At 49.1% G+C, this 27728-nt stretch overlaps 1 protein-coding gene across 2 annotated transcripts in view; it reads left to right on the top strand.

Moving 5' to 3' along the window:
• LOC135557800 (serine/threonine-protein kinase PAK 5-like) overlaps window positions 1-27728 on the top strand; it is a 132545-nt gene that overhangs the window by 102134 nt on the left and 2683 nt on the right. For both annotated transcript variants that reach the window (XM_064991425.1, XM_064991424.1), the window contains exons 3-8: window positions 7832-8722; window positions 18956-19165; window positions 19365-19506; window positions 19669-19823; window positions 21853-21986; window positions 27301-27427. In XM_064991425.1, the coding sequence (XP_064847497.1) occupies window positions 7832-8722; window positions 18956-19165; window positions 19365-19506; window positions 19669-19823; window positions 21853-21986; window positions 27301-27427 (1659 nt within the window). The remainder of the gene's footprint in view (window positions 1-7831; window positions 8723-18955; window positions 19166-19364; window positions 19507-19668; window positions 19824-21852; window positions 21987-27300; window positions 27428-27728) is intronic.

Raw genomic sequence — 27728 nt, 5'->3', positions numbered from 1 at the left:
CCACTTTAACTATGCCACTTTGTTTACATACTCATCTCATATGTATATAATGTACTCGATACCATCTACTGCATCTTGCCTATGCCGCTCTGTACCATCACTCATTCATATATCTTTATGTACATATTCTTTATCCCTTTACACTTGTGTGGAGTAGTTTTGGAATTGTTAGTTAGATTACTCGTTGGTTATTACTGCATTGTCGGAAGTAGAAGCACAAGCATTTCGCTACACTCGCATTAACATCTGATTACCATGTGTATGTGACAAATACATTTGATTTGATTTGAGTTCCAGTTCATTGCACTGCTGAGTCCCCACAGCCTTTTTCCCTAACGCAGGAAAGAGGTAGAGGGGTTGAAGAGAAGGTGAGAGGGGTGGAAGAGAAGGTGAGAGGGGTGAAAGAGAGGATGAGAAGGTGGACGAGAAGGTGAGAGGGATGGAATAGAGGGAGAGAGGGGTGGAAGAGAGGGTGAGAGGGGTGGTAGAGAAGGTGAGAGGGATGGAAGAGAGGGTGAGAGGGGTGGAAGAGAGGATGAGAGGGGTGGTAGAGAAGGTGAGAGGGGTCGAAGAGAGGATGAGAGGGTGGAAGAGAAGGTGAGAGGGGTAGAAGAGAAGGTGAGAGGGGTGGAATGGAGGGTGGAAGAGAGGATGAGAGCGGGGAAGAGAGGATGAGAGGGGTGGAATGGAGGGTGAGGGGGTGGAAGAGCGGGTGAGAGGGGTAAAAGAGAGGGTGAGAGGAGTGGAATGGAGGGTGAGAGGAGTGGAATGGAGGGTGAGAGGGGTAGAAGAGAGTGTGAGAGGGTGGAAGAAAGTGGGAGAGGGGGAGCAGGGTCAGAGGTGTGGGAATGGGGTAGCAAGGTGGCTGGAAGAGAGAGGAACACCAGAGAGAGAGGGGGAAAGGGGTAGAGAGTCCACAACTCAAACCACAAATGGTTGTTGGTGCGAGGTTGTGTTACTAGAGCATTTCTGAGGACACTTCATGTCTCGATCAACAAATGTTTCCTACAGTCTGGGACTTATGTGACAGTAGATGACATACAGTACAGTATGTACTATGTAGCAATTAGGTGACAGACAGGGGAGAGGGCTGTCTGTCGTGTGTATCTGTTGATGCATTGATGCTACACAGTTACACGTATAAACCCCTGAATACAGTTATACTGTACAGTAGGAACAAGGCACAATGCATTAACTATAGAATATATATATATATATATATATACATATATACAGTTGAAGTCGGAAGTTTACATACACTTAGGTTGGAGTATTTTAAAACTTGTTTTTCAACCACTCCACAAATTTCTTGTTAACAAACTATAGTTTTGGCAAGTTGGTTAGGACATCTACTTTGTGCATGACACAAGTCATTTTTCCCAACAATTGTTTACAGACAGATTATTTAACTTATAATTCACTGTGTCATAATTCCAGTGGGTCAGAAGTTTACATACACTAAGGCACACTAAGTTGACTGTGCCTTTAAACAGCTTGGAAAATTCCAGAAAATGATGTCATGGCTTTAGAAGCTTCTGATTGACATAATTTGAGTCATAATTTGAGTCAATTGGAGGTGTACCTGTGGAAGTATTTCAAGGCCCACCTTCAAATTCAGTGCCTCTTTGCTTGACATCATGGGAAAATCTAAAGAAATCAGTCAAGACCTCAGAAACAACATTGTAGACCTCCACAAGTCTGGTTCATCCTTGGGAGAAATTTCCATATGCCTGAAGGTACCACGTTCATCTATACAAACAATAGTATGCAAGTATAAACACCATGGGACCATCTCCTAGAGATGAACCACGTTGGTGCAAAAAGTGCAACTCAATCCCAGACCAACAGCAAAGGACCTTGTGAAGATGCTGGAGGAAACAGGTGCAAAAGTATCGATATCCACAGTAAAAACGAGTCGTATATCGACATAACCTGAAAGGCCCCTGAACGAGGAAGAAGCCACTGCTCCAAAAACCGCCATAAAAAAGCCAGACTACGGTTTGTAACTGCACATGGGAACAAAGATTGTACTTTTTGGAGAAATGTCCTCTGGTCTGATGAAACAAAAATAGAACGGTTTGGCTATAATGACCATCATTATGTTTGGAGGAAAAAGGGGGAGGCTTGCAAGCTGAAAAATACCATCCCAACCATGAAGCACAGGGGTGGCAGCATCATGTTGTGGTTTTTTTTTGCTGCAGGAGGGATTGGGGCACTTCACAAAATAGATGGCATCATGAGGTAGGAAAATTATGTGGATATATTGAAGCCAAATCTCAAGACATCAGTCAGGAAGTTAAAGCTTGGTCGCAAATGGGTCTTCCAAATGGACACCGACCCCAAGCATACTTCCAAAGCTTTGGCAAAATGGCTTAAGGACAACAAAGTCAAAGGTATTGGAGTGGCCATCACAAAGCCCTGACCTCAATCCTATAGAACATTTGTGGGCAGAACTGAAAAAGCATGTGCGAGCAAGGAGGCCTACAAACCTGACTCAGTTACAGCAGCTCTGTCAGGAGGAATGGGCCAAAATTCACCCAGCTTGTTGTGGGAAGCTTATGGAAGGCTACCTGACACGTTTGACCCAAGTAAAACAATTTAAAGGCAATGCTACCAAATACTAATTGAGTGTATGTAAACTTCTGACTCACTGGGAATGTGATGAAAGAAATAAAAGCTGAAATAAATCATTCTCTATACTATTCTGACATTTCACATTCTTAAAATAAAGTGGTGATCCTAACTGACCTAAAACTGGGATTTTTTACTAAATGTATTTGGCTAAGGTGTATGTTAACTTCCTACTTCAACTGAAGTATACACACATATACACACATGTTTTAAGTGAAAAGTAGGCATTGGTCTGAAGCTGAAAAAGAGAGGAAATTCACATAAGCACCACAATGCCTATTCCACCTGTACTCTATCAAGGTTTTTCAGCACACAGCTTTGACCTACTACAGGAGCAATGTTGGTATTGGTGTGTGTTCGGAATAATAAATTCCCTGTAAACGTTATTTTTCTTTGTCTCTGTCATCCTTCCCCCGCACCTACGATCACATACTTTTTTCACTCCACGGGGAGTTGAGATATAGCAGGGGGTTAAGGTTCCCTCCCCCAAGAGGTGTACGTAACATACTTCATAGCTACTGTAGTAGGTCAAAGCTGTGTGCTGGAGAACCTTGGTAGAGAATGGGTGAAGTAGGCATTGTGGTGCTCCTGAATTTCCTTTCTTTTTCAGCTTTAGACTAACGCCTACTTCTCACCTAAAACATTGTTTTTTTGTTTTTAATTTCCACATTTCTTACCCCCGGAAGGCATATGCCACATTATTATACAACATTCTCATACAGCATAACGGCAGTAAAAGTTAATATGGCTGCAATCCCAATACCGGGATCGATATGACAATTACCAGTGAAAATAGAGGGCATAATTACATAATTACAATTCCTAAAACATACATGTGTCTTTTACCATTTTAAAGGTAATCTTGCTGTTAATCCCACCAAAGTGTCTGATAGGCTTTTTAGCGAAAGCAAACGATTATGTTAGGTCTCCACCAAACCACAATAAGCACAACCATTTTCCAGCGAAATATAGCATTCACAAAAAGCAGAAATAAAGACAAAATTAATCACTAACCTTGAATTCTCTTCAACAGATGACACTCATAGGACTTCATGTTACACAATACATGCATGTTTTGTTTGATAAAGTTAATATTTATTTTTTTTAAATCTGAGTTTACATTGGCTATTTAGATTCACTAGTTCCAAAAACATCCAGTGATTTTGCATTGCCACATCGTTTCAACAGAAATACTCATCATAAATGTAGATGATAATACAAGTTATACACATGGAATTATAGATATACCTCTCCTTAATGCAACCTCTGTGTCAGATTTAAAAAAAAGTTTATGGACAAAGCAACACATGCAATAATTTGAGACGACGCTCAGAACAGAAGCCAAATTAGCCGCCATGTTGGAATCAACAGAAACCAGAAAATACATGATAAATGTTTCCTTACCTTTGATGAACTTCATCAGAATGCAGTCCTAGGAATCCCAGGTCCACAATAAATGCTTGATTTGTTTGAAAATGTCCGATTAGCTACTTTGGTTAGCGCATTTGGTAAACAATTCCAAAGTCACAAAGCTCGTCCACTATAACGTGACGAAATGTCCAAAAGTTCTGTAACAGTCAGTAGAAACATGTCAAACGATGTACTGAATCAACCTTTAGAATGTTGTTTACATAAATCTTGAATAACATTCCAACAGGAGAATGACTTCAGATGACCGGTGGAATGCAGGTCCTTCCCCTGTGAACGCGCATGGTGAAAGCATGGGCAACTCGTGGCAGTGGTGACTATTTCCTGTCTCATTCGACCACCCTTCACATTAGAGTCATCAGACAAAGTTCTATTGACTCTTTACATCTAGTGGAAGGTGTAGGACGTGAAAACTCATCCATATCTCGCTGTAATTTCAATGAGAGCTTGGTTGAAGATCTGCCACCACCAGAAAAAAAAACAGGAAGTGGAATTTCTCAGGTTTTTGCCTGCTATATGAGTTCTGTTATACTCACAGACATAATTCAAACAGTTTTAGAAACTTCAGAGTGTGTTCTATCCAATACTAATAATACTATGCATATATTAGCAAACCCTGTGGATTGTCAAGAGCATTGTGTCACGCCCTGACCTTAGTTATCTTTGTTTTCTTTATTATTTTGGTTCGGTCAGGGTGTGACGGGGGTGGTATGGGTGTTTTGACTACTCTAGGGTTTTTTGTATATCTATTGGGTTTTGGTATTGTCTAGGTAAATGTAAGTCTATGGTGGCTTGAATTGGTTCCCGATCAGAGACAGCTGTTTATCGTTGTCTCTGATTGGGTATCCTATTTAGGTTGCCATTTTTCCATTTTGGTTTTGTGGGTTATTGTCTGTGTAGTTGCATGTCAGCACTCGTTATTATTAGCGGCACGTTTGTTGAGTGTTCTTCATGCAAATAAAGAATATATTCAAATCACGCATATTATTATTCAAATTGTATATTTGTATTCAATTGTATTGTATTCAAATTGGTCTCATCGTTACGACGAACTTGACACAATGTTGCTAACTCCTGATAAAAACACTATTGATAAGTATTGATAGTGTGGCAAGTACCATGTGTACCATGTGCATTTGAATTGGCATAAGTTGTTTGTCAGCTTGCATTTCTCCGTGGCAGGCGCCCAATCCACCACTTTACCATAACACACCGTGTCCCTGGACAGTACTGTAGGGAATATGAACCCAACTTCTAAAGTGTCCCATGTTTCATGAGCTGAAATATCAAATCCCAGAAATGTTCCATATGCACAAAAATATTATTTCTCTCCAATTTTGTGTACAAATTTGTTTACATCCATGTTAGATAAGATAATCCATCCACCTGACAGGTGTGGCATATCAAGAAGCTGATTAAACAGCGTGATCATTACACAGGTGCAACTTGTGCTGGGGACAATAAAAGGCCACTCTAGAAATGTGCAGTTTTGTCACACAACACGATGTCTCAAGTTTTGAGGGAGCATGCAATTGGCATGGTGACTGCAGGAATGTCCACCAGAGGTGTTGCCAGTCAATTGAATGTTCATTTCTCTATCATAAACTCCCCCCAACATCATTTTAGACAATTTGGCAGTATGTCCAACCTGGCCTCACAACTGCAGACCACGTGTAACCACGCCTGCCCAGGGGGGTAGTGCTGAGGTGTGTTTCTGTCTGTAATAAAGCTATTTTGTGTGGAAAAACTCATTCTGATTGACAGCGCCCCTGCCCAGTCATGTGAAATCCATAGATTAAAGCCAGACAGACAGCCAGCCAACCAGCCAGCCAGACAGACAGACAAGACAAACAACACAGAAAGAACATTTTTACTTTATGTTGATCCTCTGGAGGCAGAGACACACAGTGCTTAGATTCCCCTCAGGGGTATCTGCTTCACACCCCCAAAGCCTCTCTGACTCAGGATGCAGCCATGTAAAGAGCTTATCGTGGGTAGCGGGGGAATGAGCAATGCTGCTGTTGTTTCAGTGAATTAGGAGTTTTAAGCAGCAGTTGGTGTTGGTGCGTGTGTGTATGACTGTGTGTGTGTATGACTGTGTGTGTGTATGACTGTGTGTGTGTGTGTGACTGTGTGTGTGTGTGTGACTGTGTGTGTGTGTGTGTGTGACTGTGTGTGTGTATGACTGTGTGTGTGTATGACTGTGTGTGTGTATGACTGTGTGTGTGTATGACTGTGTGTGTGTGTGTGTGACTGTGTGTGTATGACTGTGTGTGTGTGTGACTGTGTGTGTGTGACTGTGTGTGTGTATGACTGTGTGTGTGTATGACTGTGTGTGTGTATGACTGTGTGTGTATGACTGTGTGTGTGTATGACTGTGTGTGTGTATGACTGTGTGTGACTGTGTGTGTATGACTGTGTGTGTGTGTGACTGTGTGTGTGTGTATGACTGCGTGGTTGTGTATGACTGTGTGTGTGTGTGACTGTGTGTGTGTGTGACTGTGTGTGTGTATGACTGTGTGTGTGTGTGACTGTGTGTGTGTGTGACTGTGTGTGTGTATGACTGTGTGTGTGCATGCCTGTGTAAAAGCGGGGTGTAAGTGCAGTGCACCCAATATCACGTTAATGGATGAGCCCTGATCAGTTCCTCCCACCGATATTGAAGCTTGTCTTTTGGGAAAGAAATGGGACATAACCTAGTCTCTCTCAGTATACCTCAGCTTTCTCCTCTTCTCACATTTCAGGGTAGCTCTTTTCAACCATTCTCCATCCATTCTGGCTGTATTAAAGAACTCACACCGACAGGGGGCTGTATTAAAGAACTCACACCGACAGGGGGCGGTATTAAAGAACTCACACCGACAGGGGGCTGTATTAAAGAACTCACACCGACAGGGGGCTGTATTAAAGAACTCACACCGACAGGGGGCTGTATTGAAGAACTCACACCGACAGGGGGCTGTATTAAAGAACTCACACCGACAGGGGGCTGTATTTTAGGGCTCCCGAGTGGCGCGGCGATAGTGAAGCCTCTGGCAACACAGGGCTGTATTAAAGAAGTCACACTGACAGGGGGTAGACCGAGGCATTCACTTCTCTCTGGTTTTCATTTTATAACATCAAATGTGATACCCAGCAGCAGGTTCATGTTTATTGCCATGAGTCTTGTCCTAGAGGCAGAACTCAGTGAATTCACCTTCAAAAGTCAAAATTGTAAAAATGTGCTTTGTTGTATTAATTTAATAAGGTTACACATTTTTAAATTTTAAATATGCTATCTAGAACCAAAAAGGGTTATTTGGCTTTTACTTGGAATCAAAAATGGTTCTACCTGGAACCAAAAAGGGTTCTCCTATGGAACCCTTTTTTTCTAAAGTGTAAGGTTAAGCATTAGGGTTAGCGGTGTTGTTAAGGTTAGGGTTAAAATCAGATTTGATGACTTTGTGGCTGTGCCAGCTAGTGACCACTCCACAGAGCTGCTTCCAGAACAAGATTCATGATGAAAAATGCTAACCTGCAACACAGCACCTCAATGGAATAGTACTCAATGGAAAAAGTATGATTGATGTTTCCATTGATAGTACAGATATATTCATTTGAAGACAGGAGTGTGTCATCATGGTTACACGTTATCCATCTACAGTGCATGGGTAGGTAGTTCCTTCTATAGAAATAGAATGACTAGAATGGACCTTCCCATTCCATTATATTTCTATGGTGCCCTCCCTGTAGCTACAGTAAATTAACTGTGTGTTTACTGTCTGTTCCACAGACCATAGTTCGAGGGAACCGTCCCCCGAAGGATGCGTCCATCAATGGTCTCCTGGAGGACTTCGACAGCATCTCTGTGACACGTTCCAACTCCCTACGAAAAGAAAGCCCTACGGGCCCCCACCAGGCTGGGGCCCCCAAAGCCGCGTCCCACCACCCCCAACACCCCCACCCCAACGAGGAGAACGGCTTCAGCCACTATTACTCCCGGTACTCCTGTGACCTGGACACTGCCAGTAGGGACTTCTCTCTGGAGCCCTACAGGAAGGAGGGTAAAGGCTTCGCTCCAGATGGGGACTGGGCCGTGGGGAGACACTACCGCTTCCCCAAACAGAACGGCCACCTCACCCACGCCACACGCGTCCCCTTCTACCCCGACGCCATGCCTCAGAAGGCCGATTACGCCAAGCTGCCTCCGGACTACCACACCTACCTGGAGAGCAAGGTGGCGGGGGCGCGCTCGGCCGACGAGGTGGGATCTGGGTCCGGGGTGGGCAGCGCAGGGGGGTCTGCCGGGTCCACGACAGGGGGGTACTACCGGGCGTCCGTAGGTGGCTCGTCCAGTCAGGACTACCGGGACGCGTCAATGGTGGGGACGCCGTCCCGCACCTCGCTGCACAGCGAGCAAATCAACTACCCGGACAGCGAGTGGAGCTACAGCGGCGTGTCCAGAGATGAGTACGAGAAGAGGCCCAAGTCGTCGTATGTGAGGCAGAACAGCCCCACGCCAGCCATCAGACAGCGCTCCAGGTCGGGGTCCGGCCTCCAGGAGCCCAACGTGCCCTACAGGGCCAGCGGGGTCTTTAAGAGTCCCCCTCAGACACACCCATACAGCTCCTACACCTACCCACGCCTCTCAGAGACACTCACCAACTCACAGGCCATGGCCAAGGTACGTCTGGGCTGGTGTGTATATTTACATGTGTTGGAAAATATGAATGCCAAGGTATGACACCAAGGGGAACATGTTAGCACGGTTATTTTCTACTATTATCAACATAATAAATCATCTTGTTTCGGTAATAATTTGGATCAGGTGATAAGTAATAGGCAGCATTTCCCTATGAAGTACCTACTAAACTGATAGGTTTGATTTGTTACAATCCCCATTAGCCGACACCAATGGAGACAGCTCGTCTTACTGGGGTCTGACACTTAAGACATTACAGACAATACAGACAGTACAGACAGTACAGACAGTACAGACCGTACAGAAGGGAGTTCCATGCACTCATGGCTCTGTATAATAATGTAGGTTTCCTATAATTTGTTCTGGACATGGGGACTGTGAAAAGACCTTGTGGTATATCTGGTGGGGTAAGTGTGTGTGGCAGTGCTGTGTGTAAGTTCCAACACATTTATCTCTCCTCTATCTGTGTGATGGATCTAGTTTCAGTAGTTAATCTACTGTTCCCCAGCGGAGGAAGGCTCTGCTAAGACACAGAATTACCTTTACGGGATCCACACTAGATTCAATTAACTCTACACGCTACGATAACACAGTTCAGAGGAGGGGGAGAAATGGAGGAGGGGGGCAGAGGGAAGGAGGGGGAGAAATGGAGGAGGGGGTGGGAGCAGAGGGAAGGAGGGGGAGAAATGGAGGAGGGGGTGGGAGCAGAGGGAAGGAGGGGGAGAAATGGAGGAGGGGGTGGGAGCAGAGGGAAGGAGGGGGAGAAATGGAGGAGGGGAGGGGCAGAGGGAAGGAGGGGGAGAAATGGAGGAGGGGAGGGGCAGAGGGAAGGAGGGGGCAGAGGGAAGGGGCGGGGCAGAGGGAAGGAGGTGGAGAAATGGGGGAGGGGAGGGGCAGAGGGAAGGAGGGGGGCAGAGGGAAGGAGGGGAGCAGAGGGAAGGAGGGGGAGAAATGGAGGAGGGGGTGGGAGCAGAGGGAAGGAGGGGGGCAGAGGGAAGGAGGGGGAGAAATGGGGGAGGGGGGCAGAAGAAGAAGAGATAAACTGTCCATCAGTCTGATATCACAGTTCAGCTGAGAGTGAGGGATGGGGAGGACAGAGGAAGAGAGGTACGGAGGGAGAGAGGGGGACTGGGATAGTTTTTCATTTGACATACCGATTTCATGGCACAGAGTATATGAGTTTATATATAAAATGATGCAAGATTCAAGACTTTTCAGCTAAAATTATTGAAGAGAATTCTTGCCACCAACAAAATGTTGAATATTTGGGGCATACAATCATCGCAGCTCTGCATATTTTGTTGTGAGGATCCAGAATCAATAGACCATTTTGTTCTGGTGTTGCCCTCAGGCAGCCTGTTTCTGGTCTCAGGTTCCGGAAGGGCTGAAAAAGTATAACATTCATCTAAAATGTACCGTAGAAATAGCATTGTTAGGAGATTTGGAGAGACCTGTTTAGTAAATTACTAATATACTAATATTCTTAGTAAAAATATTTACCTGCAACTCACAATCTGTGGATTCTATTCGATTAGATAGATTGAAATTGTACGTTAAACATCGCAGCATAGTTGAAAGATATATGTTGAGTATAAATCCGAAGACTGGGCCAGCAGAGATAGATGGGATGGGCTGAGGGTGGCCAGCAGAGATAGATGGGATGGGCTGAGGGTGGCCAGCAGAGATAGATGGGATGGGCTGAGGGTGGCCAGCAGAGATAGATGGGATGGGCTGAGGGTGGCCAGCAGAGATAGATGGGATGGGCTGAGGGTGGCCAGCAGTGATAGATGGGATGGGCTGAGGGTGGCCAGCAGATATAGATGGGATGGGCTGAGGGTGGCCAGCAGAGATAGATGGGATGGGCTGAGGGTGGCCAGCAGTGATAGATGGGATGGCTGAGGGAAGCTGAGGGTGGCCAGCAGAGATAGATGGGATGGCTGAGGGAAGCTGAGGGTGGCCAGCAGAGATAGATGGGATGGCTGAGGGAAGCTGAGGGTTGGGATGTGGAACTGGTGTCAAGTGGGAGTGGAGTTGCTGGGTGGGGGATGGAATGACGATCAACGATAAAAGTCAAAAATGAAGTCAAAATAACCCCCCCATAAAGTTAGTTTGAATAACACTGGTTTTTTCGGATGGTTGCGGGGCAGCTCTCCGGGAACTGTTCATGGATCTTGGAGGGTTAGTGGTCTGGCGGTTGGGATCTTGGAGGGTTAGTGGTCTGGCGGTTGGGATCTTGGAGGGTTAGTGGTCTGGCGGTTGGGATCTTGGAGGGTTGGTGGTCTTGCGGTTGGGATCTTGGAGGGTTGGTGGTTGGTGGTCTGGCGGTTGGTGGTTGGTGGTCTGGCGGTTGGGATCTTGGAGGGTTGGAGGGTTGGTGGTCTACTAATATTCTTCCGGTTCCGGGTTGGAGCGAGCGGTCGCATCTACACTTCGGTCCGCAGGTAGTATAACTTTTCATTACATTTTCATTACATTTCATTATAGTACAACGGTTTGATTTGTCTAATCTTAGCAATTTCTTCTTAGCTAGCTACATAGCCGTCTTTGTATCAAAGATAATTGCGTAATTATCGTATTTCGTCGTCCTAACGTAGTACACTGCTTTCTGCCCAGCAGCTAGCTAACATCCACTAGCACAGCAGCTAGCTAACGTCCACTAGCACTGTAGAAACTATTACACTCAACGACTCGATTAGTGTAGTGTTAGCTAGCTACATAGTTGTCCTTGCTGTCTTCGTATCCAAGGTAATTGTGTAGTTTAGAGTGTGTAGACTTAGAGTGATTATCTTAATTTACCGAGGTTAGCTAGCCAGCTATTTGTCGTCCTTAACGTAGGAGTCACTGCTAGCTAGCTAGCCAACAGCTAGCCAACGTCTTCCGAATTGAACTTCAACAACCCGGTCAACATTCCGCCTCGCTCCACAGGTAGTATCACATTTTCATTTCACTTCATTACAGTACAACGGTTTGATTTGTTTGATCGTAGCTAGCTAGCTACATAGCCGTCTTTGTATCTAAGACAATTGTGTAGTCTGGAGCGATTTTCTAGGTTAGCTAGCCAGCTATTGTCTTTCTTTTAACGTAACGTTACGTAATCAACACTGCTAGCTAGCCAGCTAGCCCCCGAATAGCAGCACTGTAGAAACTATTACACTCGACGGAACGACTTGATTAGTGTAGTGTCAACAACGTAGCCACTGCCAGCTAGCCTACTCCAGCAGTACTGTATCATTTCAATCATTTTAGTCAATAAGATTCTTGCTACGTAAGTTTAACGTTCTGAACATTCGATAAGTGTAGTCCACTTGTCATTCCAATCTCCTTTGCATTAGCGTAGCCTCTTCTGTAGCCTGTCAACTATGTGTCTATCTATCCCTGTTCTCTCCTCTCTGCACAGACCATACAAACGCTCCACACCGCGTGGCCGCGGCCACCCTAATCTGGTGGTCCCAGCGCGCACGACCCACGTGGAGTTCTAGGTCTCCGGTAGCCTCTGGAACTGCCGATCTGCGGCCAACAAGGCAGAGTTCATCTCAGCCTATGCCTCCCTCCAGTCCCTCGACTTCTTGGCACTGACGGAAACATGGATCACCACAGACAACACTGCTACTCCTACTGCTCTCTCTTCGTCCGCCCACGTGTTCTCGCACACCCCGAGAGCTTCTGGTCAGCGGGGTGGTGGCACCGGGATCCTCATCTCTCCCAAGTGGTCATTCTCTCTTTCTCCCCTTACCCATCTGTCTATCGCCTCCTTTGAATTCCATGCTGTCACAGTTACCAGCCCTTTCAAGCTTAACATCCTTATCATTTATCACCCTCCAGGTTCCTCGGAGAGTTCATCAATGAGCTTGATGCCTTGATAAGCTCCTTTCCTGAGGACGGCTCACCTCTCACAGTCCTGGGCGACTTTAACCTCCCCACGTCTACCTTTGACTCATTCCTCTCTGCCTCCTTCTTTCCACTCCTCTCCTCTTTGACCTCACCCTCTCACCTTCCCCCTACTCACAAGGCAGGCAATACGCTCGACCTCATCTTTACTAGATGCTGTTCTTCCACTAACCTCATTGCAACTCCCCTCCAAGTCTCCGACCACTACCTTGTATCCTTTTCCCTCTCGCTCTCATCCAACACTTCCCACACTGCCCCTACTCGGATGGTATCGCGCCGTCCCAACCTTCGCTCTCTCTCCCCCGCTACTCTCTCCTCTTCCATCCTATCATCTCTTCCCTCTGCTCATACCTTCTCCAACCTATCTCCTGATTCTGCCTCCTCAACCCTCCTCTCTTCCCTTTCTGCATCCTTTGACTCTCTATGTCCCCTATCCTCCAGGCCGGCTCGGTCCTCCCCTCCCGCTCCGTGGCTCGACGACTCATTGCGAGCTCACAGAACAGTGCTCCGGGCAGCCGAGCGGAAATGGAGGAAAACTCGCCTCCCTGCGGACCTGGCATCCTTTCACTCCCTCCTCTCTACATTTTCCTCCTCTGTCTCTGCTGCTAAAGCCACTTTCTTCCACTCTAAATTCCAAGCATCTGCCTCTAACCCTAGGAAGCTCTTTGCCACCTTCTCCTCCCTCCTGAATCCTCCTCCCCCCTCCTCCCTCTCTGCAGAAGACTTCGTCAACCAATTTGAAAAGAAGGTTGACGACATCCGATCCTCGTTTGCTAAGTCAAACGACACCGCTGGTTCTGCTCACACTGCCCTACCCTGTGCTCTGACCTCTTTCTCCCCTCTCTCTCCAGATGAAATCTCGCTTCTTGTGACGGCCGGCCGCCCAACAACCTGCCCGCTTGACCCTATCCCCTCCTCTCTTCTCCAGACCATTTCCGGAGACCTTCTCCCTTACCTCGCTCATCAACTCATCCCTGACCGCTGGCTACGTCCCTTCCGTCTTCAAGAGAGCGAGAGTTGCACCCCTTCTGAAAAAACCTACACTCGGTCCCTCCGATGTCAACTACAGACCAGTATCCCTTCTTTCTTTTCTCTCCAAAACTCTTGAACGTGCCGTCCTTGGCCAGCTCTCCCGCTATCTCTCTCAGAATGACCTTCTTGATCCAAATCAGTCAGGTTTCAAGACTAGTCATTCAACTGAGACTGCTCTTCTCTGTATCACGGAGGCGCTCCGCACTGCTAAAGCTAACTCTCTCTCCTCTGCTCTCATCCTTCTAGACCTATCGGCTGCCTTCGACACTGTGAACCATCAGATCCTCCTCTCCACCCTCTCCGAGTTGGGCATCTCCGGTGCGGCCCACGCTTGGATTGCATCCTACCTGACAGGTCGCTCCTACCAGGTGGCGTGGCGAGAATCTGTCTCCTCGCCACGCGCTCTCACCACTGGTGTCCCCCAGGGCTCTGTTCTAGGCCCTCTCCTTTTCTCGCTATACACCAAGTCACTTGGCTCTGTCATAACCTCACATGGTCTCTCCTATCATTGCTATGCAGACGGCACACAATTAATCTTCTCCTTTCCCCCTTCTGATGACCAGGTGGCGAATCGCATCTCTGCATGTCTGGCAGACATATCAGTGTGGATGACGGATCACCACCTCAAGCTGAACCTCGGCAAGACGGAGCTGCTCTTCCTCCCGGGGAAGGACTGCCCGTTCCATGATCTCGCCATCACGGTTGACAACTCCATTGTTTCCTCCTCCCAGAGCGCTAAGAACCTTGGCGTGATCCTGGACAACACCCTGTCGTTCTCAACTAACATCAAGGCGGTGGCCCGTTCCTGTAGGTTCATGCTCTACAACATCCGCAGAGTACGCCCCTGCCTCACACAGGAAGCGGCGCAGGTCCTAATCCAGGCACTTGTCATCTCCCGTCTGGATTACTGCAACTCGCTGTTGGCTGGGCTCCCTGCCTGTGCCATTAAACCCCTACAACTCATCCAGAACGCCGCAGCCCGTCTGGTGTTCAACCTTCCCAAGTTCTCTCACGTCACCCCGCTCCTCCGCTCTCTCCACTGGCTTCCAGTTGAAGCTCGCATCCGCTACAAGACCATGGTGCTTGCCTACGGAGCTGTGAGGGGAACGGCACCGCAGTACCTCCAGGCTCTGATCAGGCCCTACACCCAAACAAGGGCACTGCGTTCATCCACCTCTGGCCTGCTCGCCTCCCTACCACTGAGGAAGTACAGTTCCCGCTCAGCCCAGTCAAAACTGTTCGCTGCTCTGGCCCCCCAATGGTGGAACAAACTCCCTCACGACACCAGGACAGCGGAGTCAATCACCACCTTCCGGAGACACCTGAAACCCCACCTCTTCAAGGAATACCTAGGATAGGATAAAGCAATCCTTCTCACCCCCCCTTAAATGATTTAGATGCACTATTGTAAAGTGGCTGTTCCACTGATGTCAGAAGGTGAATTCACCAATTTGTAAGTCGCTCTGGATAAGAGCGTCTGCTAAATGACTTAAATGTAAATGTAAATGTTGCGGTTGGGATCTTGGAGGGTTGGTGGTCTTGCGGTTGGGATCTTGAAGGGTTGGTGGTCTGGCGGTTGGGATCTTGGGCCGGTGGCGAGAGAAGTCTTCCTTTGAGCTCCTCACTCTTTGACCTGTGAACTACAGATATACTACTCTTCTCTCTCCCTTCCTGCCTCTCTTCTTTCTCTCTCTCCAAATCTCTCCTCTCTCCCCGCCTCTCTTCTCTCTCCCCGCCTCTCTTCTCTCTCTCTCTCTCTCTCTCCGCCTCTCTTCTCTCTCCCTCCCCGCCTCTCTTCTCTCTCTCCCCACCTCTCTTCTCTCTCTCTCTCCCCGCCTCTCTTCTCTCTCTCTCTCTCTCTCTCTCCCCGCCTCTCTCTCTCTCCCCGCCTCTCTCTCTCTCTCTCTCTCTCTTTCTCCACCTCTCTTCTCTCTCTCTCTCTCTGCCTCTCCTCTCTCTCCCCGCCTCTCTTCTCTCTCTCTCCCCGCCTCTCTTCTCTCTCTCGCCTCTCTTCTCTCTCTTTCTCTCCCGCCTCTCTTCTCTCTCCCTCCCCGCCTCTCTTCTCTCTCCCTTCCTGCCTCTTCTCTCTCTCCGCCTCTCTTCTATCCCTCTCTCTCTCTGCCTCTCCTCTCTCCCCCCGTCTCTCTTCTCTCTCTCTCTCCCCCCGCCTCTCTTCTCTCTCTCCCCGCCTCTCTTCTCTCTCTCGCCTCTCTCTCTCTCCCTTCCCGCCTCTCTTCTCTCTCCCTTCCTGCCTCTCTTCTCTCTCCCTTCCTGCCTCTCTTCTCTCTCTCTACCCGCCTCTCTTCTCTCTCCCTTCCCGCCTCTCTTCTCTCTCTCTTCCTGCCTCTCTTCTCTTTCTCTCCCGCCTCTCTTCACTTTCCCTCCCCGCCTCTCTTCTCTCTCCCTTCCCGCCTCTCTTCTCTTTCTCTCCCGCCTCTCTTCTCTTTCCCTCCCCGCCTCTCTTCTCTTTCTCTCCCGCCTCTCTTCTCTTTCTCTCCCGCCTCTCTTCTCTTTCTCTCCCGCCTCTCTTCTCTTTCTCTCCCGCCTCTCTTCTCTTTCTCTCCCGCCTCTCTTCTCTTTCTCTCCCCGCCTCTTCTCCCTCCCCGCCTCTCTTCTCTCTCCCGGCCTCTCTTCTCTCTCTCTCTCCCCCCGCCTCTCTTCTCTCTCTCAGCCTCTCTTCTCTCTCTCTCTCCCCGCCTCTCTTCTCTCTCTCTCTACCCGCCTCTCTCTCTCTCTCTCTACCCGCCTCTCTTCTCTCTCTCCCCGCCTCTCTTCTCTCTCTCCCCGCCTCTCTTCTCTCTCCCCGCCTCTCTTCTCTCTCCCCGCCTCTCTTCTCTCTCTCCGCCTCTCTTCTCTCTCTCCCCGCCTCTCTTCTCTCTCTCCCCGCCTCTCTTCTCTCTCCCCGCCTCTCTTCTCTCTCTCTCTCTCTCTGTCTCCCCGCCTCTCTCTCTCTCTCTCTGTCTCCCCGCCTCTCTCTCTCTCTCCCTGCCTCTCTCTCCCCGCCTCTCTTCTCTCTCTCTCTTTCTCCCCCGCCTCTCTTCTCTCTCTCTCTCTTCTCTCCCCGCCTCTCTTCTCTCTCTCTCTCCCCCCCCTCTCTTCTCTCTCTCCCCCGCCTCTCTTCTCTCTCTCTCCCCGCCTCTCTTCTCTCTCTCTCCCCGCCTCTCTTCTCTCTCTCTCTCTCCCTGCCTCTCTTCTCTCTCTCTCTCTCTCCCCGCCTCTCTTCTCTCTCTCTCTCCCCGCCTCTCTTCTCTCTCTCTCTCTCTCCCCCTCTCTTCTCTCTCTCTCTCTCTCCCCGCCTCTTCTCTCTCTCTCTCTCCCCCGCCTCTTCTCTCTCTCTCTCCCCGCCTCTTCTCTCTCTCTCTCCCCGCCTCTTCTCTCTCTCTCTCTCCCCGCCTCTCTTCTCTCTCTCTCTCCCCGCCTCTCTTCTCTCTCTCTCTCCCCGCCTCTCTTCTCTCTCTCCCCGCCTCTCTTCTCTCTCTCTCTCCCCGCCTCTCTTCTCTCTCTCTCCCCGCCTCTCTTCTCTCTCTCTCCCCGCCTCTCTTCTCTCTCTCCCCCGCCTCTCTTCTCTCTCTCTCCCCCGCCTCTCTTCTCTCTCTCCCCCGCCTCTCTTCTCTCTCTCTCCCCGCCTCTCTTCTCTCTCTCTCCCCGCCTCTCTTCTCTCTCTCGCTCTCTCTCTCTCCCTCGCTCTCTCTCTCTCCCCGCCTCTCTTCTCTCTCTCGCTCTCTCTCTCCCCCCGCCTCTCTTCTCTGCTGTATTTTTCTCTTTGAATTCAGTCATTGAACAAAATCCCCCTTTTTGTTGTGAGCCGGTGGGGGTATAACAGTAGACAGCACGGGGACTTACACACACACACCACTCCTCCTCCGCAGCAGCAGCGACAAATTGATGTTGCGGCACTTTCTCCTTTCTGCAGCCTCCGCATAAAAACGGCCCAACGATGTTCCAGCACAGAATTCAATTTCCCAGTTCAGTTGGGTTGTTGATTACCTTGCCAAATTCAGATTAATACGCATTTAACTAACATGGATCAGGAGACCCTTGGCTGACAGCCAGCCGCCGGGGCCCGCCAATGATAGGGTGCCTGGAGAGTCATCCATCCCTCCTGCAGACAATGAGGTGCACAGCCCTCCTTACAGTCATTATTTAAACAAGTCCACTCCACATCATTATACCGGCATCTACCCAGCCCTCCTCCTACTCTGTGTGTATGTGTAGGTGGAGGAGGGTGTGTGTGTAGGTGGAAGAGTGTGTGTGTGTAGGGTGAGGAGTGTGTGTGTGTAGGTGGTGGATGAGTGCGTAGGTGGAGGAGTGTGTGTGTGAGAGAGAGAGATTCTACATTTCAAGGTTTCCCTCCTTCCTGCCCCGCCTCTTCCTTGTTGTCAGGTTTTCATTAGGAGACTACTCATGTCTTGTCGGAGTGTGAGTTCAGGGGGAGTGTGTGCTTGCGGGAAGTGTACGTATTCGCTGGGAGTGTGTGTTCGTGGAGGAGTGTGTGTTCGGGGAGGGGTGTGTGTGTGTTCGGAGGGGAGTGTGTGTGTGTTCGGGGAGGGGTGTGTGTGTGTTCGGGGGAGTATGTGTTGGTGAGGAGTATGTGTGATGGGGGGAGTGTGTGTGATCGTGGGGGAGTGTGTGTGATCGTGGGGGAGTGTGTGTGTTTGTGGGGGAGAGTGTGATGGGGGAGTGTGTGATCGGGGGGAACGTGTGTTCAGGGGGGGGGGGTGTTTAGGGTGGGAACGTGTGTATTCGGGGGGGGTGTATTCGGGGGGAGTGTGTATTCGGGGGGAGTGGTGGAGGTAATTTAATTGACTCTGACAGTCAGAGCATCATCTCCTCAGTGCTGGAGGCAGCTTGTCTTCACTAGATAGATTATTAGTCTAGATATGATATATCTCAGCCCTGTACGACCAGGGACGGTTCATAGCTATAATTCAGTCTACTTTAAAACAGCTGCTTTTCTGAGCAATCTTTCTAATTATTAGAACATGTAAACAGCTTAATCAGCGTTCCAGTGGTGTATTTGATCTGCACATGTACCAGCACCGGGTAGCGCAAGATTCACTCTTATCCATGAGTGAAGTGAGTTCAGAAAAACTGAAAGTGTGCACCTTGTAAAAAGTTTTCACATACACTCTTTATATGTCCAAACTTATATGTCAAAACAAATCACAGTTTTGAGCCGGCTGTCATCTTATGAGCTTATTAGAGTATTATTGTAATATTAGCTCATCTAGCTTAAATAGCTTATGTTTTCAGGGTATTAGCTGTCAGTCTCTGTCTGTCTTCCATCTCTCGCAGGGTGATTACGACCGGCAGTCACGAGATGGGAGTCCCCAGGTCCCAGGGTCTGACACGTACCCCCGCGGGCCCCTCAAACTACCTCAGAGTCACAACAAGCCCCCTGGCTACCCCCCCGGACACCTCCAGTACCCCCCTGTGTTCCACCACTACAAACCCTCCCCCTACCACCACCCACCCTCACAGCCCAGCCCACCATACACCCCACAGGTGGGTCTACCGTGTGCGTACGTGTGTGTGCGTGCGTATGTGTGTCCTAAAATAAGATTATATCTTGTTTATGACCTAAAAATAGTATGATCTACAATTACGTATGACTCTCAGAGAAACATGTGTAACTGCAAAGATCACCACCGACAGCGCAGTAGAGTCATCAACCGGATCTCTCCTCAATCCCTCCCTCCTACAGGGGGCATATTCCCAGCCATCGTCCCTCTACATTCCCCTGGGGGCCTACCCCCCTCCTTCCTGGGGCTCCAGTTCAGACACCCAGCCCTCCAGGGTCTCCCACGAACAGTTCAGGGCCGCCCTGCAGCTCGTTGTCAACCCAGGTAATCACAGAGAAGCCTAAGAAAGAAAGTACAACCCAAATCAGTTAGAATTTACAGTAAGTTCTTCTGCTCGTTTGTGGATAATGAACAGAAGCTTCACATATATCTTTCTGTGGGCAGCAAACATTGATCAGCCTCTGATCTGTCCATCTTTGACCCCAGGTGACCCCAGGGAGTACTTGGACAGTTTCATTAAAATTGGCGAGGGCTCGACGGGCATCGTGTGCATTGCCAGCGAGAAGCACAGTGGCAAGCAGGTGGCCGTCAAGAAGATGGACTTGAGGAAACAGCAGAGGAGAGAACTGCTCTTCAACGAGGTGAGAAGTCAAGGGTTAGGGGGTCATGGGTTTGTCTCCTTGGAGACCAAACCATTTTGGTACTGTATTTTTAAAACTTTAATAGACTGAAAGATTTAGGTAAGATAGTGTAAACCGATACGTTTAATTAGTCAACATTTCAATCAGACGTGCAAGAGTAAAACTATAAAGCTAGTTTTTAGCCCCCAGATTAGGCTACCTCACAGAGAGGCTTTTCTGGTCCTCAGATGTGTTGATCAGAGCAGTGTGTTAGTGAAGCTGATTTAGTTGTTGCCAAGGCAACAAGATGACATTATTTTGGGTTTGGAAAGAAGTGTGGCAAGCCTTTTAGCTCTACTCTACGGTGCCATTGCTGCCTGCTATGTAGCAACACTGTGGAGCTGTTACTACTCAGTAGCCAGACACAGTATTTTAGTTATGAAGCCTGTGAGGGAAGACTTTGTTTGAATGAAGTGGGTTGAATGACTTCCAGTATGTTAACAAGGTGTTGACATCGAACCAAAACATTAAGTATCTTGTCCTTACACATTTACTCACCCACATCAATGATTAGTAATAGAGTGTGTGTGTGTGTGTATTTTGAAGCTTGATGTTATCCTTTAGCACCCCAATCTAATAATCCCTTTTCATTAAGCTTCTAAAAAAGATTGCAGAGCCATTTATTTATTTAATTTGTGACATAGACTACCTGCTATTCTATAAAATAACTCTTCAATGAATTCCATCATTAATTTCATCATATATTGCAGACATTGACATTTAAATTCAACCTAGATTTGATGTTAGGAGTCAAATTGAACCAATAAAAAAATACATCTACATTTTTATGTAAAGAATATGCTTACAAAGACCCCCAAATAAGATGCCATTATTTACAGTAATATCCTCATTTATTCAAATATAATCTTCAATCTAATTTTTTTGGAGTAGCTTATTGCAAAAATAACAACTTTGATCTGTGTCCAATACTTATGGAGGGCACTGGAGCCTACATCAGGAGAATACCTTTGCTTGCAAGCTTCATCAGTGGCCAGTTACCAATCCATCAATAGATGGGAAGATAACTTGGTAAAACTGAACATGAAGGCTAGGCAAACTGGGCTTTTGTTAGCTAGTTAGCTTAGCAGTGTTAGCCCAGTCCCTAGCTTTCTTCAATTTCCTTCTAACATGCATGGCTGTATTTTCATTAACTTTGTCAATGCCTATTGTTTCCAAAAATTATACACGTTATTTCTTAACACTGTAATATAATGTCACCTTCTGATAGTTAGCTACAAATGTAGGATGAAAACCTTATGCTAGCTAGTTACTTTAGCTAAACACCTGTATGGAGGAATGAAACTTGCCTTTTTAATTGTAAAGTATTGATGTGATGAAGACATAAAGAATAGACTTACCTTCAAGTAGATGTTTTTAGTTTTCTTCTAGGGCATCAGGCAAGCAATCTACACCAGTGTGAAACTAGCAGGTTTGAGCTAGCTTATCAGAGCTGCTCCTAGGTAAAATGGCAGACCATTTACGACGCGATTCGAGCTAGAATTCCTATCTACTTGAGGATGACATCTTCACTGGTATGGACACCATTAATCGTCCAAACTGTTTTTGTATTTGAATGTTGTATGTGTCACTGTTCTACTCAGGCCCAGTTTCATTGCATGATTCATAATCATGTCCACTCAGTAAAAAGATCTGCCAATCACACTCTATTATGGAGGGTTGGTGGCTGACATTTTCAATTGATTGGCCACACCTGTTGTTGATTGTTTGGTACTCAGGTAGGGGAGGCTGTGTAGAGCAGGTAGCCATGCTGTCTGTTTCCTTGAAAATTTTTTTTATTGCATTTTAAAACCTTTTAATATTGTCTACTTTTAGCACACTTTTTACCCCTGGTAAAAAATATATAATATTTACCTCTTAAATAAATATTGTTACTTTTTGGGAAACTTCTGGTGCACAGCTAGGTCCGTTTTGTCACTGTTGATATATTGGCTGCCTATGATGTAACTTGTGTTTGTTGTGTTGTTTCTAGGTGGTGATCATGAGGGACTATCACCATGAGAACGTGGTTGACATGTACAACAGCTACCTGGTCGGAGACGAGCTCTGGGTCGTTATGGAGTTCCTGGAGGGCGGGGCCCTGACGGACATTGTCACTCACACGAGGTAACCAATGATCTGCCACTAAAGTCCATTTGCCTCTCTCCCAATGCATTAGCTAACATGAGTCTTCAATTCACTGTCTGAAAAAATTGCATTTGAATTGTTGTCCCACTAATTAATCTCGGGAAGTGAATAACCAAAGCAGATCCACAACAACCCCCATCAGATCTGGTTTCATGGGTTTTAGTTATTCATCTCAAACTTTTATCTCTCTCCTCGGTTGTCTTCTTCTCAACACCTCGTCATTTCGATGAGCCCACGGTGTCTCCTTGGTCTTTTAATTATAGTCATTTGTGTGGCGTGTGTCAGGGCGTGTGTCAGGGCGTGTGTCAGGGCGTGTGTCAGGGCGTGTCAACACTGTGTGGTGTGTGTCAGGGCGTGGGTCAGGGCGTGTGTCAGGGTGTGTCAACATTGTATGGTGTGTGTCAGGGAGTGTGTCAGGGCGTGTGTCAGGGCGTGTGTCAGGGCGTGTGTCAGGGCGTGTCAACATTGTGTGGTGTGTGTCAGGGCGTGTGTCCGGGCGTGTGTCAGGGCGTGTCAACATTGTGTGGTGTGTGTCAGGGCGTGTGTCAGGGCGTGTGTCAGGGCGTGTGTCAGGGCGTGTCAACATTGTGTGGCGTGTGTCAGGGCGTGTGTCAGGGCGTGGCGTGTGTCAGGGCGTGTGTCAGGGCGTGTGTCAGGGTGTGTCAACATTGTATGGTGTGTGTCAGGGCGTGTGTCAGGGCGTGCGTCAGGGCGTGTAAACATTGTGTGGTGTGTGTCAGGGCGTGTGTCAGGGCGTGTGTCAGGGCGTGTGTCAGGGCGTGTCAACATTGTGTGGTGTGTGTCAGGGCGTGTGTCAGGGCGTGTGTCAGGGCGTGTCAACATTGTGTGGTGTGTGTCAGGGCGTGTGTCAGGGCGTGTGTCAGGGTGTGTCAACATTGTATGGTGTGTGTCAGGGCGTGTGTCAGGGCGTGTGTCAGGGCGTGTCAACATTGTGTGGTGTGTGTCAGGGCGTGTGTCAGGGCGTGTGTCAGGGCGTGTGTCAGGGCGTGTCAACATTGTGTGGTGTGTGTCAGGGCGTGTGTCAGGGCGTGTGTCAGGGCGTGCGTCAGGGCGTGTCAACATTGTGTGGTGTGTGTCAGGGCGTGTGTCAGGGCGTGTGTCAGGGCGTGTGTCAGGGCGTGTCAACATTGTGTGGTGTGTGTCAGGGCGTGTGTCAGGGCGTGTGTCAGGGCGTGTCAACATTGTGTGGTGTGTGTCAGGGCGTGTGTCAGGGCGTGTGTCAGGGCGTGTGTCAGGGTGTGTCAACATTGTATGGTGTGTGTCAGGGCGTGTGTCAGGGCGTGTGTCAGGGCGTGTGTCAGGGCGTGTGTCAGGGCGTGTGTCAGGGTGTGTCAACATTGTGTAGTGTGTGTCGGGGCGTGTGTCGGGGCGTGTGTCGGGGCGTGTGTCGGGGCGTGTGTCGGGGCGTGTGTCGGGGCGTGTGTCGGGGCGTGTGTCGGGGCGTGTGTCAGGGCGTGTGTCAGGGCGTGTCAACATTGTGTGGTGTGTGTCAGGGCGTGTGTCAGGGCGTGTGTCAGGGCGTGTCAACATTGTGTGGTGTGTGTCAGGGCGTGTGTCAGGGCGTGTGTCAGGGCGTGTGTCAGGGCGTGTGTCAGAGCGTGTCAACATTGTGTGGTGTGTATCAGGGTGTGTGTCAGGGCGTGTGTCAGGGCATGTCAACATTGTGTGGTGTGTGTCAGGGCGTGTGTCAGGGCGTGTCAGGGCGTGTGTCAGGGCGTGTGTCAGGGCGTGTCAACATTGTGTGGTGTGTGTCAGGGCGTGTGTCAGGGCATGTGTCAGGGCGTGTCAACATTGTGTGGTGTGTGTCAGGGTGTGTGTCAGGGCGTGTGTCAGGGCGTGTCAACATTGTGTGGTGTGTGTCAGGGCGTGTGTCAGGGCGTGTCAACATTGTGTGGTGTGTGTCAGGGCGTGTGTCAGGGCGTGTGTCAGGGCGTGTGTCAGGGTGTGTCAACATTGTATGGTGTGTGTCAGGGCGTGTGTCAGGGCATGTGTCAGGGCGTGTCAACATTGTGTGGTGTGTGTCAGGGTGTGTGTCAGGGCGTGTGTCAGGGCGTGTCAACATTGTGTGGTGTGTGTCAGGGCGTGTGTCAGGGCGTGTCAACATTGTGTGGTGTGTGTCAGGGCGTGTGTCAGGGCGTGTGTAAGGGTGTGTGTCAGGGCGTGTGTCAGGGCGTGTGTCAGGGCGTGTCAACATTGTGTAGTGTGTGTCAGGGCGTGTGTCGGGGCGTGTGTCGGGGCGTGTGTCAGGGCGTGTGTCAGGGCGTGTGTCAGGGCGTGTGTCAGGGCGTGTCAACATTGCGTGGTGTGTGTCAGGGCGTGTGTCAGGGCGTGTGTCAGGGCGTGTGTCAGAGCGTGTCAACATTGTGTGGTGTGTGTCAGGGCGTGTGTCAGGGCATGTGTCAGGGCGTGTCAACATTGTGTGGTGTGTGTCAGGGCGTGTGTCAGGGCGTGTGTCAGGGCGTGTCAACATTGTGTGGTGTGTGTCAGGGCGTGTGTCAGGGCGTGTGTCAGGGCGTGTGTCAGGGCGTGTCACCATTGTGTGGTGTGTGTCAGGGCGTGTGTCAGGGCGTGTGTCAGGGCGTGTGTCAGGGCGTGTCAACATTGTGTGGTGTGTGTCAGGCGTGTGTCAGGGCGTGTGTCACGGCGTGTGTCAGGGCGTGTGTCAGGGCGTGTGTCAGGGCGTGTCAACATTGTGTGGTGTGTGTCAGGGCGTGTGTCAGGGCGTGTGTCAGGGCGTGTCAACATTGTGTGGTGTGTGTCAGGGCGTGTGTCAGGGCGTGTCAACATTGTGTGGTGTGTGTCAGGGTGTGTGTCAGGGCGTGTATCAGGGTGTGTGGCAATGCGTGTTTCAGGGTGTGTCAACATTATGTGGTGTGTGTCAGGGTGTGTGTCAGGGCGTGTGTCAGGGCGTGTGTCAGGGCGTGTTTCAGGGCGTGTCAACATTGTGTGGTGTGTGTCAGGGCGTGTGTCAGGGCGTGTTTTAGGGCGTGTGTCAGGGTGTGTTTTAGGGCATGTCAACATTGTGTGGAGTGTTTCAATGCGTGTTTTAGGGCGTGTCAACATTGTGTGGTGTGTTTCAGTGCGTGTTTTAGGGCGTGTTTTAGGGCGTGTCAACATTGCGTGGTGTGTGTCAGGGCGTGTGTCAGGGCGTGTGTCAGGGCGTGTCAACATTGCGTGGTGTGTGTCAGGGCGTGTGTCAGGGCGTGTGTCAGGGCGTGTGTCAGAGCGTGTCAACATTGTGTGGTGTGTGTCAGGGCGTGTGTCAGGGCGTGTGTCAGGGCGTGTCAACATTGTGTGGTGTGTGTCATGGCGTGTGTCAGGGCGTGTGTCAGGGCGTGTGTCAGAGCGTGTCAACATTGTGTGGTGTGTGTCAGGGCGTGTGTCAGGGCGTGTGTCAGGGCGTGTCAACATTGTGTGGTGTGTGTCAGGGCGTGTGTCAGGGCGTGTGTCAGGGCGTGTCAACATTGTGTGGTGTGTGTCAGGGCGTGTGTCAGGGCGTGTGTCAGGGCGTGTCAACATTGTATGGTGTGTGTCAGGGCGTGTGTCAGGGCGTGTGTCAGGGCGTGTCAACATTGTGTGGTGTGTGTCAGGGCGTGTGTCAGGGCGTGTGTCAGGGCGTGTGTCAGGGCGTGTGTCAGGGCGTGTCAACATTGTGTGGTGTGTGTCAGGGCGTGTGTCAGGGCGTGTGTCAGGGCGTGTGTCAGTATTGTGTGGCGCCGTGACGGGTGATATTAACACGGTTGCGTCAGTGGCGTCCCTGTCGGTGTGAAGTCATGAGATGTAGAGAAAAGTCCACACTTTTGCAATCAGAATATATACAAATCTAATTCAGTCGGCTCTTTTGTTGCCTAAATTACTGTTCAATTTGGAGAGCTGAATAGAACATGCGCACACACACACACGCACGCACGCACGCACACACACACACACACACACACACACACACACACACACACAAACACACACACACACACACCTGTGTGTGGGAAGCATTCAATCTCCTTTGTCTACACATCAACCTCCCCTTCTCTAGATTGTTTTTCCATTCCCTGAAGCCTCATTTATCTATTGTAATTCTCAATGCATATATGTGTGACAATAAAACCTGATGCGATCTACCATGGGAGGGGTGTCTTTGTGTGTGCGTTTGTGTTGAGAGTTCCTTGTTGTAAGCAAATGGCAAGACAATTGATTCCTGTGGAGTGAGACAGGATAGTGAAGACAGTGCTGGAGGGGATGTGTGTGTGTGTGTGCGTGTGTGTGTGTGTGTGTGTGTGTGTGTGTGTGTGTGTGTGTGTGTGTGTGTGTGTGTGTGTGTGTGTGTGTGTGTGTGTGTGTGTGTGTGTGTGTGTGATGGGGGAGGTTCACACCAGCTGGAGCTTCATGTTAATGTTCTGTGGAGTTCAGCCAGATGAATAGTTTACCCCCCAGTCCATATGGGACCACACACACACAGAAAACACTACACAGTTATCGGCATGAATTTCATGCTCCTACGATGTCCTACATTCTTCCTAGTATAATTAGCTTTTTCATAGGAACATTGAGGAGAAACACAATTGCAATAGTGTGTGTGTGTGTCGTCTCCTACAGCCATCCTAAGCCGTGTGTGTGTGTCGTCTCCTACCACCATCCTAACCCGTGTGTGTGTGTCGCCTCCTACCACCATCCTACCCCATGTGTGTGTGTCGTCTCCTACCACCATCCTACCCCGTGTGTGTGTGTGTGTCGTCTCCTACCACCATCCTAACCCGTGTGTGTGTGTGTCGTCTCCTACCACCATCCTAACCCGTGTGTGTGTGTGTCGTCTCCTACCGCCATCCTAACCCGTGTGTGTGTGTCATCTCCTACCACCATCCTAACCCTTGTGTGTGTGTCGTCTCCTACCACCATCCTAACCCGTGTGTGTGTGTGTCGTCTCCTACCTCCATCCTAACCCGTGTGTGTGTGTGTCGTCTCCTACCGCCATCCTAACCCGTGTGTGTGTGTGTGTCGTCTCCTACCGCCATCCTACCCCGTCTGTGTGTGTGTGTGTGTCGTCTCCTACCACCATCCTACCCCGTGTGTGTGTCGTCTCCTACCACCATCCTAACCCGTGTGTATGTGTGTGTCATCTCCTACCGCCATCCTAACCCGTGTGTATGTGTGTGTCATCTCCTACCACCATCCTAACCCGTGTGTGTGTGTGTCGTCTCCTACCACCATCCTAACCCGTGTGTGTGTGTGTCGTCTCCTACCGCCATCCTAACCCGTGTGTGTGTGTGTGTTTCAGGATGAATGAGGAGCAGATAGCCACAGTGTGTGTGTTGGTGTTGAGGGCTCTATCGTACCTCCACATACAGGGAGTCATCCACAGAGACATCAAGAGTGATTCTATTCTCCTGACCAGCGATGGACGGGTAAGACCACATGGATTCTGGACTAACTTATTTAATCATGTACAGAACTAACTGGCCTTGTATCATTGTAGGACTCCAAATGTTGGCTTCAGTGGTGGGTTGTGTCCACTACCTATTGTGATACAACTAAAGCCTAATAGTGTTACCATGACAACCAGTAATGGACATGATGTCAAATGACACAATGTTGCATGAAAACACTGCCCTACACTCTCACACTGACCTCTGTGTTACAGTACATGGCTCCATATTTCTGGGCTACTGCCAGTGATGCAGTACAGTACGATCTCCTCAAGTGCCT

The sequence above is a fragment of the Oncorhynchus masou genome, chromosome 16 (assembly GCF_036934945.1).
Source record: "Oncorhynchus masou masou isolate Uvic2021 chromosome 16, UVic_Omas_1.1, whole genome shotgun sequence".
In the NCBI taxonomy this organism is placed as follows: domain Eukaryota; kingdom Metazoa; phylum Chordata; class Actinopteri; order Salmoniformes; family Salmonidae; genus Oncorhynchus; species Oncorhynchus masou.
The sequence above is the reverse complement of the archived record's forward strand: the minus strand, read 5'-3'. Positions and strand labels throughout refer to the sequence as shown.